The following is a 16994-nucleotide window of genomic DNA, read 5'->3' as shown; positions in this document are numbered from 1 at the left end:
GCTGATCTTGGTCTTGACTAGGACTATGATACAGTAGTATACTATATAGCCAGCATGGAGCTAGCTAGCTAGCATAGTAGTATAAATATTCGATACTCGTTCTAACTTTCAGATCATCAAGAGCTACCAAAACATACACTGTTAGTGATATACAGGCTCGTTTCTTTTGCATTTTCAAATTGGGGAAAGATGGGGAAGTTTACTAAGTTTGTTGGAGTGTTTGGTGTGATGCTTGTAGTGGTAGTAGCCATAGCCGAGTGTAGGAAGCTTGAGAAAGAAACGTTTTCGGAAGGCGTAGGGGGTGGTGCTGGTGGAGGTGCCGGTGGGGGATTCGGTGGTGGGGGAGGATTAGGAGGAGGTGTTGGAGGTGGCGCTGGAGGTGGTGCAGGTGGAGGCTTTGGCGGTGGTAAAGGTGGTGGCATTGGAGTAGGAGGTGGTTCTGGAGGAGGAGTTGGAGGTGGAGGAGGAGTTGGTGGTGGAGGCGGGGCTGGTGGTGGTGCAGGCGGAGGCTTTGGGGGTGGTAAAGGTGGTGGTATTGGAGGAGGAAGAGGTGGAGGTGTTGGCGGAGGAAGCGGTGCTGGTGGAGGAGTTGGTGGTGGAGGCGGGGCGGGTGGTGGTGCAAGCGGAGGCTTTGGGGTGGTAAAGGTGGTGGTATTGGAGGAGGAAGAGGTGGAGGTGTTGGCGGAGGAAGCGGTGCTGGTGGAGGAGTTGGTGGTGGAGGCGGTGGAGGAGGAGGTATCGGGGGAGGCTCCGGAGGAGGAGTAGGTGGAGGAAGCGGTGCTGGAGGAGGAGTTGGCGGAGGAAGCGGTGGAGGAGGAGGTCTTGGTGGAGGCTCCGGAGGAGGAGTAGGTGGAGGCAGCGGTGCTGGTGGTGGTGTTGGAGGAGGAGTTGGTGGCGGTGGAGGTATTGGTGGAGGCTCTGGAGGTGGTGTTGGAGGAGGAGCGGGTGGAGGAAGTGGTGCTGGTGGTGGCTTTGGGGGTGGTAGTGGTGGTGGTGCTGGAGGAGGAGTTGGTGGGGGAGGCGGTGTCGGTGGAGGTGCTGGCGGAGGCTCTGGGGGCGGTTTTGGAGGAGGTGCTGGTGGTGGTGCAGGCGGAGGTGTTGGTGGAGGATTCGGAGGAGGCGGTGGAGCTGGTGGTGGAATTGGTGGTGCGTTTTAAATCCGCATTATATAGTCAGCTAGCAAAAGTATTGCAAAACAATACATGCTGAATGCTTTGTGCATGGAGAGATCGTATCACCTATATATCTATACTAGAGAATAAATCAATTAATTAAGAGTGTAAACGTGCTTTATCATTCTAAAACCTAATGCTTCTTCCATGAAAACTTAATTTTGTTCTTAATTTTGCTTGCATTACTAGAACCTTTTTAAATTCCATTTTATCCATTTCATGACTATTTCCACTGATCTAATTCTAGGTTAAAGACCTGATTCACGATCGAAGACTCTAAACAATATATATCATACAAAAAAGGGAAATGTACATGCAGAATTAGTAAAATACAAACTTGTTTTAGAACAATCTGTATTGACAGAATATTTGGGAGTAGCTATACTGTTATTTTGCTCTACAATGGTCAGATTTCATCGCTGATTATATAGAAGAGTATCATATACATCATTTTCGTTCCCGATTGATCGTTCATTTGTCACAAAACAAATTCTTGATCAAACGGAAACTTGGGGTCCATGTTATGTATCATCATCAATGTGCTAGCAGCTGCTCCTCCTTAGCTATAGCTAACGGATTTAAAACGACACCGGCAGCCAATCCTTTCCTTCGATGAAGTCGATCGTCAGGAATGGTTGAACCTCTTGATCCGTGAGTTGCTTCGCCCATGGAACGCGATCACTAAACTCGGCTCCTGGCCCCTTGCAGTTGTACTCGGCGTGGTACAGGTTCCTATTTAGACGAAACAGAAATGAATAATTAAGCATGAATTTGAATATGCATGCATGCATGGATTTGATTGTGGTCAAATAATGTTGTGATTTAGGGTTAAGCGGGGAGAAATTAGTTCTTACTCTGTTCCTCCGGCATAGCTCCAATTGGTCCAGCCCTCGGGCATAATGGTCCTAGAGAGATAGGTTTCTGCATAAACGACTCTCGAAAAGGCACCCTTGGCTCTACCCAAGTAGACATGATCACCTACGCCATACACCTTGCCTTTGATGAACACAAACCCACTGCACTCGTCTGCACTCTGTCGGTGATTAGCTGTTACAGACCCTTTGATGGAAACTCTCTTGTCTCCAATCACAAAGATCTCACAGTTCTGCGCACAATATTTGTTACAAGTTTTAACGATTTGCGTTCGGAGAGGCATGGTCATGAAGAATGTGATGGATCAAAGTACTTACATGGTATATAGATTTAGCACGTCCGAAGATGAAGTCGATTGAGCCTTGGATGTAGCAGTTATCATAGTAATGCTTGCCCTTGTAATCGAAGAGGGTGTTATGGGTGCTGTAGAAAGCACAGTGGTAAAATGCAGCCTTGTCTGCACCCACTAACGCCGCCACTGACTGATTTTGCGATGTGTATGCCACACCAGTTGGAGCCTCATTCTGCATATTCACAACCTCAAAATTAGACCAATACCTAACCCTAACCCTAACTCTCTAATTGCTTCATTCGTCTCGTTGTTTATTCATCAACCTAATGTTAATTACAAACTTTCAGTAAGTACTTCAATCTGGATACTGTATGTATCTCTTTTGATCTCTAAACAAAATGCATGCTGCATGTACAAGAAATATTACGTGCTGAACAAATATCGTGTGTCTAGCATATTTTTTTTCTCCGGCAGAACCGAGTGAATTTATGCGTGAGAAACATCATTATTTGTATTTCTTTTAATTTGAAATGGGATTTTTAAGTTAAAAAAAAAAATGAAATGAAGATCTAAACATTAGGTTGTCAAGTATGTGATAATATGTGAAGAAAAAGGGTTAAGGAGGAAATGATGAACCTTGAAGCTGATCCCATAGGCAATGAATAATGGAGCTTCTACTATGAAAGTTGCAGACTCCTCGTTGACCTCAGAGCTTTGGGACCAAACAATCTGTGTCCTTCCCTTCCCATTGCCTCTCATGAAAATATGGGATTTTTCGGGGGGTATGTGCACTTTTTCTCTGTACACCCCTTGCCTAACATGAATGATAACCCACTGATTGTTCCCTGCAGGAACAGAATCGATGGCGGCCTGGATGGATTTGAATTGGCCATCGCCGGCGATATCGACCAAGATGGTTCTGTTGGTGTTGAGCTTTTCAGTCAGGAGGGGAGAGTCGACCTTTGGCTCTGGGATGGGGGAGTGGCTACCGTGAGGAAAGCCATGAGTCAAAGAGGCGGAGACGAAGAATGTGATTGCGAAGGCAACTAAACCTTGTAACTTGAACATCATTGATGAAGAGTTGAGGACCAAGGAAGACAAAAGGAAAGTTTGGAAAATATATAGGGGATTGTAAGTTGAAGTAATGTCAAATTATTGGGAGGCTACCAATTTATGAGAAACCTCTTTGATTGAAATGAGGGGTGTCTAAACTTGGGTTCCGGGTGTTTGGAAGGTTACAACAAGATTTTGTCTATTTTAATGGGGATCCATTGGATTTGTTGTTTGTTTAGTTATAAGTTGTTTCTTTTTATGGCAATAATTTAACAAGATATTAACTTTAAATGTGTGATTAGTTACAAGCTTTGAAATTTTGAAATAATTATAATGTGGTGTGCGCACTAAAAGAAAATCCAATAACGAGTCATTTCTAGATAAAAATTATGAAAATCGATAACAAGTAACCGTTGAACAGTGCGAGCCTTATTGTGTGCAAAAATGGCCACACTAAACCATCTCGCACATGGCCTTCGAAAGTGAAGGACCGGCCCTGTCGTTGAAGGTGATCATTTGCAATTATCTTTTACTTAACTTGAAAACGCCAGTGTATAATGGATAAATCGTTAAGTAATACGCGATGAAAGCTAAAAATGTTATATCATAGGCATTCATAAATTTTACTGTTGTATGTTTGATTTTGTTATTCCAATATAACGTGTGCAATGCCTTCAGAGTTTAGATACAATAACAGGATCAAAAAGGAATATTTTTTAATGTATCCATACATTAACGCATGGAAGGGGATCCCATTTGGTAATACCTAGAGAACAATTTGTCAATTACATTCAGCTCGATTAAATACGTAGCCAAAAGCTCGAGTCCATTAACCTTTCTTATGCCAAACCTGAGAAATATATTAAACCAACATAAGAAAGAACAACATAAGCAAACAAACACAGAGACATGCAAACACACTGGGTCAAGAACAAAGAAAAACAAATATAATTGAGCTTAAACCGGGCAAGCCCAAAAATACATTAACAAAAGCACCAAACATGACCCAAAACCAGCTTCTCAAGATGGACGACGTCGCCGGTTTCGTGCCCGGACCCGTGATCCGGCAGTCCCATGCCATAACCTATTTGAAAACAACACAAATTCTGTAGCAGAGCATAGGTTAGCTAGGCTCGAGCCAAACATTGACACTGTGCCCAGAAGTCTATACTCGAATCGAATTCTAGGTAGTTGCACACATATTGGTTAAGTCAGGCTGCTTTGGATCATCTTTGCTTTTAGACCCAACCTACCCCCAGAGTTAGCAAATACAGTTGCCTGCAAGCTCACTCTCCATTAATCTCGAATGTTATACTGATCGATACATCATACTCTATCAGTATAACACTCATAACTCGATCACATGACAAGTTTTTACTGCTGTAAAGAGTAATAGACCAACTGATTCTGCATTCATGCATGCATATATCAACATAGTACCTTCTCAAAAAAAAAAAAAAAAAAAAGAAAAAGCCATAGTAAACGTAGGCAATGTCATACTCATATAAATTCCTGTCATACTCGTAAAAAATTACAGTATATACTTGGTGAAAAGAGTACTCTATCAGAATGTTGGTGAAGTCCTTTGAAATGTGCAATGACTTGGCATAGATCGATATTTAATACAAACTACGTACTCAAATCCATGATATCAATCGAGGACATCAGCTGCACTAATGATATGTAACAGTACGTTCATGATGTTCTTGCTGATGAAACTTATTAGACTACCATGGCATGGATTAATTCCTGGGCGTGGATTTAGATCCATCATGTGAATGATGCATGCCAATTGCCACCCACATTACTCTGGTAGTTACAAGTCATTTTCGACCCCCACGAAATCAAACCATATAAATGTAGCAAGCATTTGATTACGCCTTTCTGGTTGTTGTTACCATGTCATTTTCTGTTTCATCAAAAAAATTAAACATGGAAATCATCAAGTGCAGGGAGTAATAAAACCTCAATCCCCTTAGATTTATGCGTACAGAATCAAAAAACTGGGGTGAGGATAGGAATCATCGAGCTGATTTTGACATTGCTGTTCTATATAGTGAGCAAGATTGATTAATTATGTAGGAGCCATCAACCCACGTTGCCGATTTCGACCAATCAAGTTCATAAATGTGGCATGTGATCGATCTTCACAGCTTCTGTGGTAGTCGACATATCTTCTGGACTTCTGGTATTTACAACCAAGAAGGCAAGAATACCTAAGATATTTACGTTTGCTGATACTTCTTTTTCTCCCCATTAAGATCACATGTACAAATACTATATTTTCTGTAGCAAATTCTGATATTTAGTAGTTGGGTCTGTAGGCCTCCTAGTCCACCGCCAGCTTTATTATTCAGTAATTATCATACACATATTTTTATACCGATCGACCCCTAAGCTCACAAGTAGTTCTGCATCGATCGATCATATATATATATATATATATATATATATATATACCGGAAGAAAATATCACTAGTTTCAGTAGTTTGAGTAGGAATAGAAACCATTACATGCATGAAGGAGGCTAGGGAATCTTGTTTGCCATTACATTCTCTGCTAATTATGTTTAATTAAGCAATATTAGCTCTTCTACTAAATTTTGTTTGAACAGGATGAGATTATTGATCAGATTGGATATATCTCATCCCTAAGTGTAAGTTAAATGGGACTACAAGCAAAGGAGGGTGGCCGGAGATCAAGCTATGGGAACATTAGTGAGGACATTGTTAACTAGAGCTGCCCTAGCTAGAAGATACTGAGATATGGTGCAAATTTTGGGTGATTAATTTGAGCAATTCCACATTTCCATAGAAACATTATTAGTACGTGATGAACTGTAAGTACGTAGAGCTCTGAAATTATGTTGGTTGCTAAATGAGCTGGAAAAGGAATAAACTATTGAAGTATAGAAAGGAATAAACTAATAAAATGAGGCAATTACTTATTTTTCATGGAAAGCACAAATATATAATTGACAGAAAATATGTCCATGCATGATTGCATATTCATGTTTTGCACACCCTCGTTCCTGTAGTACCCATCTTTGTTCCAATAATTCATCTAACTTAAAGGGTCTCACATCTGGTTTTATACAAGTGATCGATCGGTGAGGCATTAGCAGTTAGCAAAGGTCGTACAAAGTCAAGAATTGCATTTAACCAACATACGCAAATTGACCCCTCTCCTAGTCCCACTAAAGGCAAAGAGTGATGACAGTGTTCAATTATATATATCTGCATTGGTTGAGCTCGCCTCAGAATTAACTCGATCAGAATAAGCAGAAATAGTACGATTATGGATCCCAGAGCTATAGTGGCGGGTATATGTCTGCTGCTATTTAACAGCATTGGGGCTAGAGGAGAAGGGCTTTCCTATAATTTCTATGAGGCCTCATGCCCACAAGCTGAGGACATTGTCAGAGCTGCCCTCGGACCTATCTTTCTCTCTGACCCGACTACTCCGGCAGCTTTGTTGAGGCTCATGTTCCATGATTGCCAAGTTCAGGTCTCACTGTTTTCAATTACTTGAGCTACAAGCCTAATCTTGAGCTTAATTACCATGTCCAAGTTTTGTTGTTTTTTTAAAGCACAATGCTTGATATTGACATCTTGTGTTACTTACAGGGATGCGACGCTTCAATTCTTGTGGATTCTAGTGAGGCATATGCGTCTTCGGAGATGGCTTCGGGGAGGAACTTTGGTGTCAGAAAGAGGGAGACAATCGACATTCTGAAAGCATTGGTTGAAGCAGAATGTCCTCAGCAGGTTTCTTGTGCTGACATTCTTGTAATGGCGGCACAGGAGGCGGTGCATTTGTCAGGAGGGCCAGAAATTAAGGTTCCTTTGGGAAGGAGAGACTCCATTGTTGCTCCAAGCTCGAAACTTGCCGATTCTTCGCTTCCTGCAGCGAATATTGGTGTTGATGGCGCGCTTCAAGTATTCTCGAAACATGGGATGACAGTCGAAGAATCAGTCGCTATTTTGGGTACTTGATGGAACTGAATGCACAAACTTTGACAGCATTATTATGTTTTTCCCATATTGTGCTAAATATCTATTTTCTTCAGGTGCGCACACACTAGGAGTAACACACTGTTTGAATGTCCTGAACCGCTTAAACGAAGCAGGAGAGGGGCAAACAAAAGGCGCGATCACAGCTGGGTTTGAAGCATTCTTAAGGCTAAACTGTCCTCAAGGGTCTTCAGCATCAAACTTAACCTTTGTGCTAAATGATCCAACTGCAGCTGCATTCGACAACCATTACTACAAAAATGCATTTGGAGGCCACGGGGTGCTTCAAGTTGATGCTGAAATGGTGATGGACCCGCGCACAGCTCCAGTGGTCCAACTATTTGCTGATAATGAAGCTTATTTCTTTGAAGCATTTTCTTCTGCCTTCGTCAAGCTCTCTCGCTCTGGCGTTCTGACTGGGGATCAAGGCGTTGTTAGAAAGACTTGTAATGCAATATAGTCATATAGAGTGAGAGATGCTTCATGCGTGTAGTCTTGTAGAGTGAGAAATTATAAATAATAGTGACCGTTAAGTGTTAGCTTGATTTCACTGAAGCTTATAGTCAGCATTTACTGTTAACTTTGTACTTGAAATGAAATGATAGAAGATCGATGCACGTAAAAGTGAGATCCATGCCAGCGCAATTCGTGAGCCTATTGCCAAAGATAGGGACTCTGAAGTACATGCAGTTAGCTGCTAGCACAAATTCAACCCCATCCACTAATCAACAAGATAAGGACACCCGTACGTGTCATCCATGTAGAGGCAGTTGCTAATACAGACCCTAATCCTTGCATTAACTAACTCAGAATACGTGATTAATAACCCTAACATCATTTAAAAGGCACACGTGCCCAGCACACACATACTAGAGTAGAGAGAATGACAGATGGATAGTCTCCTAAGTGATCCAGGAAAGCATGAATCGGGGAAAATATCATAACGCGCGGGGCATATAACGATTCATCCCCCTATGAGCAGGTTTGCCAAAAATAAAATTAGTTATGATTAAATCAAACCACAATTATGTTTATAGGTCATATCTATGTACGTGCTATCCATGACCTATACGTGCTTATGGAAAGCAAATATAGGTCATGGAGATTTATTATGCTTTATTGGAGATTGCGCAAGGTCAAGATATAATCGATGAATACAATAATCCATTTCACCCGTTTAGACAACAATACAAGCTAGGGATGTTGATTGACTTGATTCTATTCGTTACATGCATATGCTAGCTTGCTAATAATATTAGTCTTAGCAAGAACCTGCATATACTGCAAGAAAGAATCACCGAAATGTTAAGCAAAAACAAGGATGGTGCAAGAGATGTCAATTAATTTTAAGAGTCAGATTGAGTCTAAGAACATGCATATATGTTTGTTCTTCATGTAATCAAAGAAAAAGTTCTCATTAACATTCCCGCTGCTATTAACATTCCTGCTTTCTCTACCATTTTGACCATTCAAGTGGTAATTTAAAAAAAAGTTCTCATTAAGAAAAGGGGTGGTGCTATTAGCATACCCATTTTCTTTATTCATATTATACCATAGTTCTTAAAAAAAACATAGAATTTGTGTGCATTTACTCTATGCTTGTATGGCGGTTCGCCGCACCGAGGCAGGTTTCCAGCCTCGTTGGGAGGTACGGTGGTGAGTGCAGCAGGAAAAAGTATCTTTTGTTATCCCTGCTATTATTTGGCCGAAGGATTGCATCTGACTATCCGGCTATTGGATCCGGCTTTTGTTATATATATTGCTAGTAAGGTATCTCAATAGTCAGATCTAGTGAGACACCTTACCTGGGAGGCGTTGTATCAATGATGTACACCTCAGGCAACCGTTTCATCAATCTTATAGCTTTAGTGCATCAGGGCAGACCAAGATCGAGAAATTTTTTTGTCCTCCAGGAGGACCACGTCAGCTAGTGGTCTTCCTTGGCCAATAGGAAGCCGTCATGTAGTATTTTTTGACATATCATAATAAGGTAAAAAAATTATTGTATTTAACTTAAGTAAATTCAACTTAAAAAAATGAATTAAGTAAAACCAAATAAGATCAAACAAAAAAAAAACCCAGATCTAGATCTAGGGTTCATCTCATCTCCTTACCGAAAAGAAAAAAAATCAGATCTCCATGATAGTTCACTAAATTAAGATCACTCACTTAGTACTATAGCTAGACATTCTAGAAACTCTTTTATGAGGACATTGGGACATTTGAAAGCTAGAAATGTGAAGGGTTAATAATTATTTTGGAGCAGTTCAAACCCAGCTCCGAAGGCATACAAATCTCCTTGTTGTTCAATTTAAGGTTTTTTTTGCTCGTTTCTTCGACCTCCATCCTCTTTCAACTACCATGGAGATCTGAAATTTTTTTTCTTCTTTTTGGTAAAGAGATGATGAACCCTAGATCTGAGTTCTTTTTTTGTTTGATCTTGTTTGATTTTACTTAATTCTTTTTTTTAAGTTGAATTTACTTAAATTAAATACAATAATTGTTTTACCCTATTATAACATGTTAAAAAATACATAACGGCTTCTTATTGGCCAAGAAGGACCACTAAACATGCTGATGTGGTCCTCTTGGAGGACAGAAAAATTTCTCACTAAAATCAGGTCACATGTATGGCTGGCGTTGGGAAGCCTAGGTGGCGGTGGTGGGATCGATCTGTGTAATTGGCTCGATCTCTGAGGGAAACAATGTGAGATGTTCAGCCCATACAGTATTTGGTTTGGTTCGGCTGCTAGGGTGGTGTGACGGCGATTGGGCCTTAACTAGATGATGGTGTGCCGGCGTAGGACCGTAGGTGGTGCATCAGAGATTCAGAGGTGTTGGAGTTGCGTTGGGCCTATTACTGTAATAGGCATGTCAGTGTTTTCTCATTCGGATTTGGGCTCGATGCTGGGTTGGCCATTTTTTAGGAATAATTGGGCTTCGGCTTTGTGATTGGGCCTTGGGTTTAATTAGTTCTAGTTTTCTAGTTTTAGTTTATTATTGTTATTTGTTTGTATGATGTTGGTATATGCCGGTAAAAAGACCTTACCCTAGTGTGGTTAAATGACCTGGCTTTGTCCTAAACTGCACACATGGTGTGTCTTGTCTTCTCTAATTAGGGGATGAGTTCTTTACTTTGTTAAAAGTTTGCAACCCAGGTGTTACCGAAATGTTTTTCCGGTGACAACATAGTGAAAAAGCTGCAAAGAAAAAAAAAGAGCAACTTATGGCTCCGCATGATGAGCAATATATTTTTGGTATATTGCCACATATATGTAACGTGAATAGAGTAGTCAGTAACTGTACTCTTTGTTAATTGATGCTTGATATAATAATATATATGTTTAGCTGAAAATTTTGTTATTATATGGGGTTCCAATACTATGTGGTGTCATTAATTATCAAGACTTAAATACATGTCTTATTTCAAAAGAAAAGGTACGATCGATGAAATTTCTTATAAGTAATGACTTCTTCTGTTTTTTAACCAAAATCTCTCAAAGTGTTGTGTCCTTCTATATCAATAGATGGCTCCGCAGCAATACCGCAAAAATAACGCTAAAGAATACTAATTGCTGAGGTAGAAGATAATGTTTGGAGTACGTTTCAGAACCTAAGAAAGTGTGATCATGCCAATAATGATACAATGGACCTATATGTTGTTGTTGCAAAAGCCAATCGATCTGCAGCTTTTACAGAATACAGATGCATTTGATTTGTGGAGTTCGCAGCTGCCTCTGTAAATGTGAGATTGACATCAAGTTGGTCATTGCCTTCTTTAAAGTCGTTTTTCTTATTGATCAGAGGATACTTCATAAGTTCATATCGATGATGATAAGCCCATAAGGTTGCTCCCAACCAATATACAAATTGGTAGCAATGTTTTCACTCATTTATGTATGGATGAAATACCTTAGTTTCTGATTCTAATTAATTGTAACAGGCCAAATTAATGCCTGCAAGTCTGCAACTGCAAGAAAAAATGTATACTATACTTTATGGTATATCTTAAACTTTAAGGTAATAATAAACCAAAATATATTGACAAGCACTGCAGAACCTGAATTACTATATCAAACTTCATATGGAAATATCACCCTTTTAGTATAACCACTGGTCTGATTGACAAGAACATGTTTTCGATCAATGAAACGATTGTATGATTTTATCTACATATAAAGGCCGGGCTGTGGCTCCTTTCAAGCTTCATCTGCAGAATAGTATTGATTTAGAGAAATCTGGGCGCGACCCTTTTACGTACAAGGTCTTTGTAATGGGTGGCTTATTGTCAGATGGAAAATTCATTCTTGGCGTGATTTTTGCACTTTGGAGAATATGTTCAGCAGAAGAAACTCCTAATTTTGTGTTTGGGGAATCTCTAGTTGAAGCCGGAAACTACAACTATCTTGTGACACTCTCCAAGGCTAATTATCTTCCCCATGGAATCGATCTTGGAAAGCCTACCGGGAGATACACAAATGGAAGAACCATCATTGACATTATAGGCAAGTAACAAGTTCTAGCTAGTACTAACTACTACTTTCAGCTTTTCTTTCCTCTCTAGTCCTTGATCATTCTTTTGATATATTCTAATTAACAGGTCAGACTCTGGGTTTTAAGGGGTCCACTCCTCCTTACTTAGCTCCCACAACATCTGGGCCAGTAATTTTGACGGGTGTCAACTATGCTTCAGGTGGAGGTGGAATTCTTAATGAAACAGGAAAAGTATTTGTATGGATTCTTCTCTGCTTTTCAATCAATTTCATTTGATCTTATTAAACGTATACATTAAGCTAATGAATATAAATCGTATGTAATCTTTGGTAGGTTGGTAGAATAAACTTGGATGCACAGATAGATAACTTCTCAAATACCAGGGAAGACATTATGTCAACCATTGGTGTTCCTGCAGCTCTAAAGCTACTTGAAGGAGCTCTCTTCTCAGTAACAATTGGCTCGAATGATTTCCTCAATAACTACTTGGCGCCAGTAATTTCCGAGGCTGAGAGGAAGTTGATACCTCCGGAAACCTTTGTTGGCATCTTGATTGCAAGACTCGGACTACAAATTACAGTAAACAATATTTCTCTTTGTTATAACTTTAAATTAAAGTCTTTAATACATCGCTTCCCCATATATTGGACATTGAGTTTGGTCCTGGAAATTTTGTTACATTAAGTTACTCATTTACTGTTATGATGAGAAATACATTTCATCTTCATACCGAACTATATATGGTTCAGTTTTAGTAACATAGACTTGTTATGAAATGCAGAGAGTCTACAATTTGGGTGCCAGGAAGATTGTTGTGGCTAATGTAGGACCAATTGGGTGTGTACCCTATCAAAGGGACATAAATAATGTTCCTGCTCCAGATAACAGTGCTGAATTTTCGAATCAATTAGCCCGGTCATACAATGCCAAGCTGAAAATCCTTGTCGCCGCTCTAAACGATCTTCCCGGAGCCAAATTTGTGTATGCAGATGTTTATAGTATTGTAGAAGACATCATTGAGAACTACATATCATATGGTGAGACATTGTGAGTTTTCACTGTTAATTTGCTAGAAGATAATGAGACTGATTAGTACTTTTGTTCCATTAACAGGTTTTGAGAATGCAAACTCGGCATGCTGCAGAGTAGCAGGGCGTTACGGGGGTCTAATTCCATGCGGTCCTCAGTTCTCAATGGTTTGCGAGGAGCGGTCCTAATATGTGTTTTGGGATGCTTACCATCCTTCTGATGCTTCTAATATTATCATAGCAAGGCGTCTCTTGTATGGCGACTCCGACAATGTTTCACCCATGAATGTTGTGCAACTCCTCCAAGCTCCTTGATCTGCACTGAAATGAAGGTTGTTGGTCCATAAAACACATATAGGGCAATTATTATAAAGTACTCCAATCGCCGGAAACGGTGCAGACAGAGAGCGGCAAGTTGCAACTTGCAAGTGTAAGAAATGGCTAAAGGGGTCTAATAGCTTCATTATCTTTCTTTTTAAAACAAGTCTGGTTCAATTTTTGGTCTGGTTCCACTTTGCATGTACCAACTTTTACCTAGTGTTGGTGCGGAAAAATTCAGGTAGAAGATTTCCCCATTAACCACTTTTGACTGGAGTAGGAACGAAAGCTTCTTCGATAATGGATGTAAAAATGGGTCGGAAATTTAATGGTGACAGTATATCTCCCGATCTAGAATCTCGAAAGGGGTATATTATAGGTTTGACAGACTGATTTTCCTCGGACCTCCTTTTCAGGATCTTATTCATGTCGTATTTATAGTCGTGACTCCTAGGTCACTTTATATTGTGCGCTTTACTCGTTAGTTAAGCGCGAGTGGATCCACGACTTCATATAATGGACATCATGGGAAACTCCATTCCCCCACTTTTCCTGTTGACCAACTCTATTTCACTTCGTCCTCGACTCGTTCCCTTCGTGTCTTCATCTCACGCGACTTGATTTGACCGACACCCTATCCAGTCCAAACTTGACTTGACCACTACGTGATCCACTACTACATGATATACCCTCAACGTGGCCATCTTCCACTAAGTCACGTCCATTCAACACTACTCCATAACCTCTTTAGCCGCGACGTTCTGCCATGGGGCTTTTCTTTAAGTCTCGTTTGATCTCTCTCGTCTTGACTTGGTTAGCTCGTACGGTGAGCCAATTCACCCGTAACCTGATTCAACCGTTACCTATTTTGTACTGCTCATGGCCCATGGAAGTTTCCCATTTACTTACAGCCTAATTTGGCTGCCACACAATTCACTCACAGCCCAATCCATTCGTGGACGAGTTGAGACCCAAACCTTTTTGAGGTCATACCAGGTTTGACCGCGACCTAATTTGGCCATAACGTGATTCGACCACGTCGTGACTTATCCATAACGTGATTTATTTCCTCATGGTCACGTTTTAATTAGCCTCCCTCTTCATCACGTTCTCCCTTGATGTTTTCTGGTACTTTTGACTGTGATTTGAATATTAGTCTTATTTGACCTCTTTCCTCATCCCAATTCTTCCGTAACCTAATTCAACCGCTACCCATCTCATTATACTCACGGCTCACGATCATGACCAATTTATTTGGGTACAAGTTGTCTTACTAACTTATATTCAAAACCTCATACCGAAAATATTTGCCCTCACACTACATAATAACTTAATTTGTTGTGGTCTGATTTGGGCCAGAACTACATTCTGACCACGACATGATTCACCGCGAAGCAAATACACCTTCAATATAGCTAATTCATCATGAAGAAATACCTAAAAACCTGTGTTTAAAATATTTGCACCCACACCTAGTTTATGACAATCATTCTTTCTTCAAATATATACACATGATACTCCATACACATGACATAGTTAAACGCTAGGCGGGCCGATATAACCCAATTTTCGTCTTCAATCAACTTTGTATGATAATAGAGTAACAGACCTGTTAAAACTAGTAGAAAGCTAGGAGGATTTTCTTCCTATTAGAGATCATGACGAACAAGATTTTTTTGTTTTGGTAAGATAATCCAGACACAACAATGTAAACGTAGCAAAATCTTCAGGTATTTACATAGCTTTCTAATTTTAACACAACCATGAAATTTTTTTTTTTATCAATATATCTGAATTCTTCAGTAGTATTGTTTAAATCCAGATATTTTTTTTCTTCTTTTTGTAATTGGTTGTGTTGCTTCGTTGGGTGAAGGGCGTTTCCTAGCTAGCACAGGTCGGTGGAGGTGGAAGGGTTTTCTCGTTGCAATATGCATGTGTGTTCTTCATAGGCCTCTATAATGTGGTGGCATTATTTGTGTGTTGTTATAGGTTTATACCACTATTAGAGTTTGTAGTTTATGCGGAAGTTTTTAGTCAGTGATGGGCTAAGACAATGTGTTTAGGACTTTATCAAATCACATATACATCCTTCAAAAGGATTTGAAACACAAATAAATCCACATGTGTTGTTGTTAAACAAATAAAGACAGTTTTTAACAAATAAGGACGAATTATTTTCTGTTTGTCATGTGTCATGGTTTAATTTACTAAACTGACCTTATACAAAATAAAACAAATTAAATCAGACTCCACCATATATTGTTTTAGCTGTTACTGCACTTGTTAGAATGTTGCTGCTACTACACTTCCAATAAATGCAGTAGCAGATTTTTAGTGGTTTAGCCAGTGCAGTAGCAGCTTTAGTAACTACAGTAGCAGCTTTTCAGTGGCTCAACTAATATAGTAGCATGTTAAACTGGAGAGTTAGCTGCTGCTACACTTTCAACAAATGTAGTAGCAGAGTTTTAGTGTTTAGCTAGTGTAGTAGCAGTTTCAGTAAATGTAGTAGCATGTTTTTAGTGGCTCAGCAAATGTAGTAGCAGCTATTTTCAGTATGTGATGTAGTAGCAGGTTTTTATTGGTTCAGCTAATGTAGTAACAATTTCAGTAAATGCAGTATAGACAAAAAAATTCATTTATGACTGCTACTATTGATAGGGAAAGTTCATTTATGAATTATGCTACTGTTCAGTTCTACTGCATCACTTGTCATGGTCTTTGCTACTGTAGAACACTTATACTCCTTTTTTTTTTTTGCTACTACACTCGTTGTACTCTTGTTGTAGTTATGCTACTGCACTCATGTTTTTCAAGTTTCTGCTACTACATGAAGATTAAGTCTCATCCAATTATACAGTTCTACGCATTCATCCATCCAATGTCATCACCCTATAGACATTGACAACATTTCTAAAAAACCTGCTACTACACTAGTTGAATTTTGCATTCTTTCTCACCTCAATTTTGCCCTCAACGCCTTTCAAATCCCTAACCCCCAATTGACTCACCTTCACTTCCAAATCCTAAACCCAGTCTCTCCCTATACTCGAAAATGAATTGGAGTAGAGCACCACAATTTCTGTAAAACACAAAACATTTTCAAATCCATTGTAGAGAATGAAGGCGTTGGTCTGAGGTTTCGTCGTCAAGTTTCAACGTCCGTCGTCGAGTCCGATATAATACGGTGACTCATTGGGATTAGCAACCGGCTCGGCCCGAGAGGAGACCCGGACCCGGCCTATGGATCCTCGGCCGGACAAGCTTGAGCGAGATGAGGATCGGTGGAGCTTGGCGAGGTTGGAGGAGGAGAGGGAGGGAGAAGGCGGGTCCGGGTTGAGAGGGATGGTGGCGTTTGAGGTAGAGCTGGAGGAAGTAGAAGAGAGCGCATGGGATTAGAGAGCCGAGAAGGAGGCCTCCTCGGCCTTGGACGACGCCTTGGAGTGGGACAATGAGTCTCATCGCGGTGGTGGCCGCGGCGGGCTTTTCGTCATCGTCGGAGGTTTCGGGTTTCCGAGTTCGGGTCATGGCATCGCCAGAGAGAGAGAGAGAGAGAGAGAGAGAGAGAGAGAGAGAGAGAGAGAGAGAGAGAGAGAGAGAGAGAGAGAGAGTAGAGTAGTAGTAGGTAGTAGTAGTAGTAGTAGTAGTAGTAGTAGTAGTAGTAGTAGTAGTAGTAGTAGTAGTAGTAGTAGTAGTAGTAGTAGTAGTAGTAGTAGTAGTAGTAGTAGTAGTAGTAGTAGTGTAGTAGTAGTAG

General features: G+C 40.3%; 1 protein-coding gene and 2 pseudogenes across 2 annotated transcripts; 2 read left to right on the top strand and 1 right to left on the bottom strand.

The window, feature by feature from the left end:
• Positions 1-1566: 1566 nt before the first annotated feature.
• LOC101304850 (probable pectinesterase 67-like) lies at positions 1567-3411 on the bottom strand. The gene is made up of 4 exons (XM_004295023.1): positions 2974-3411; positions 2363-2569; positions 2027-2277; positions 1567-1904 (listed from the first exon to the last, which is right to left on the bottom strand). The coding sequence occupies exons 1-4, from the start codon at positions 3406-3408 to the stop codon at positions 1751-1753; spliced, it is 1047 nt and encodes a 348-aa protein (XP_004295071.1). The 5' UTR covers positions 3409-3411; the 3' UTR covers positions 1567-1750.
• Positions 3412-6687: 3276 nt separating this feature from the next.
• LOC101311953 lies at positions 6688-13240 on the top strand (annotated as a pseudogene). The gene is made up of 10 exons (XR_184396.1): positions 6688-6897; positions 7017-7377; positions 7460-7836; positions 8009-8083; positions 10273-10399; positions 11729-11908; positions 12004-12134; positions 12231-12476; positions 12679-12934; positions 13011-13240. The product of XR_184396.1 is annotated as an uncharacterized LOC101311953 (transcript).
• A 3243-nt stretch (positions 13241-16483) lies between these two features.
• The window catches only part of LOC101311661, a 4838-nt pseudogene continuing 4327 nt past the window's right edge, over positions 16484-16994 (top strand).

The sequence above is a fragment of the Fragaria vesca genome, linkage group LG3, assembly GCF_000184155.1.
Source record: "Fragaria vesca subsp. vesca linkage group LG3, FraVesHawaii_1.0, whole genome shotgun sequence".
Taxonomy (NCBI): Eukaryota; Viridiplantae; Streptophyta; class Magnoliopsida; order Rosales; family Rosaceae; genus Fragaria; species Fragaria vesca.
This window is presented reverse-complemented; position numbering and strand designations above follow the sequence as displayed.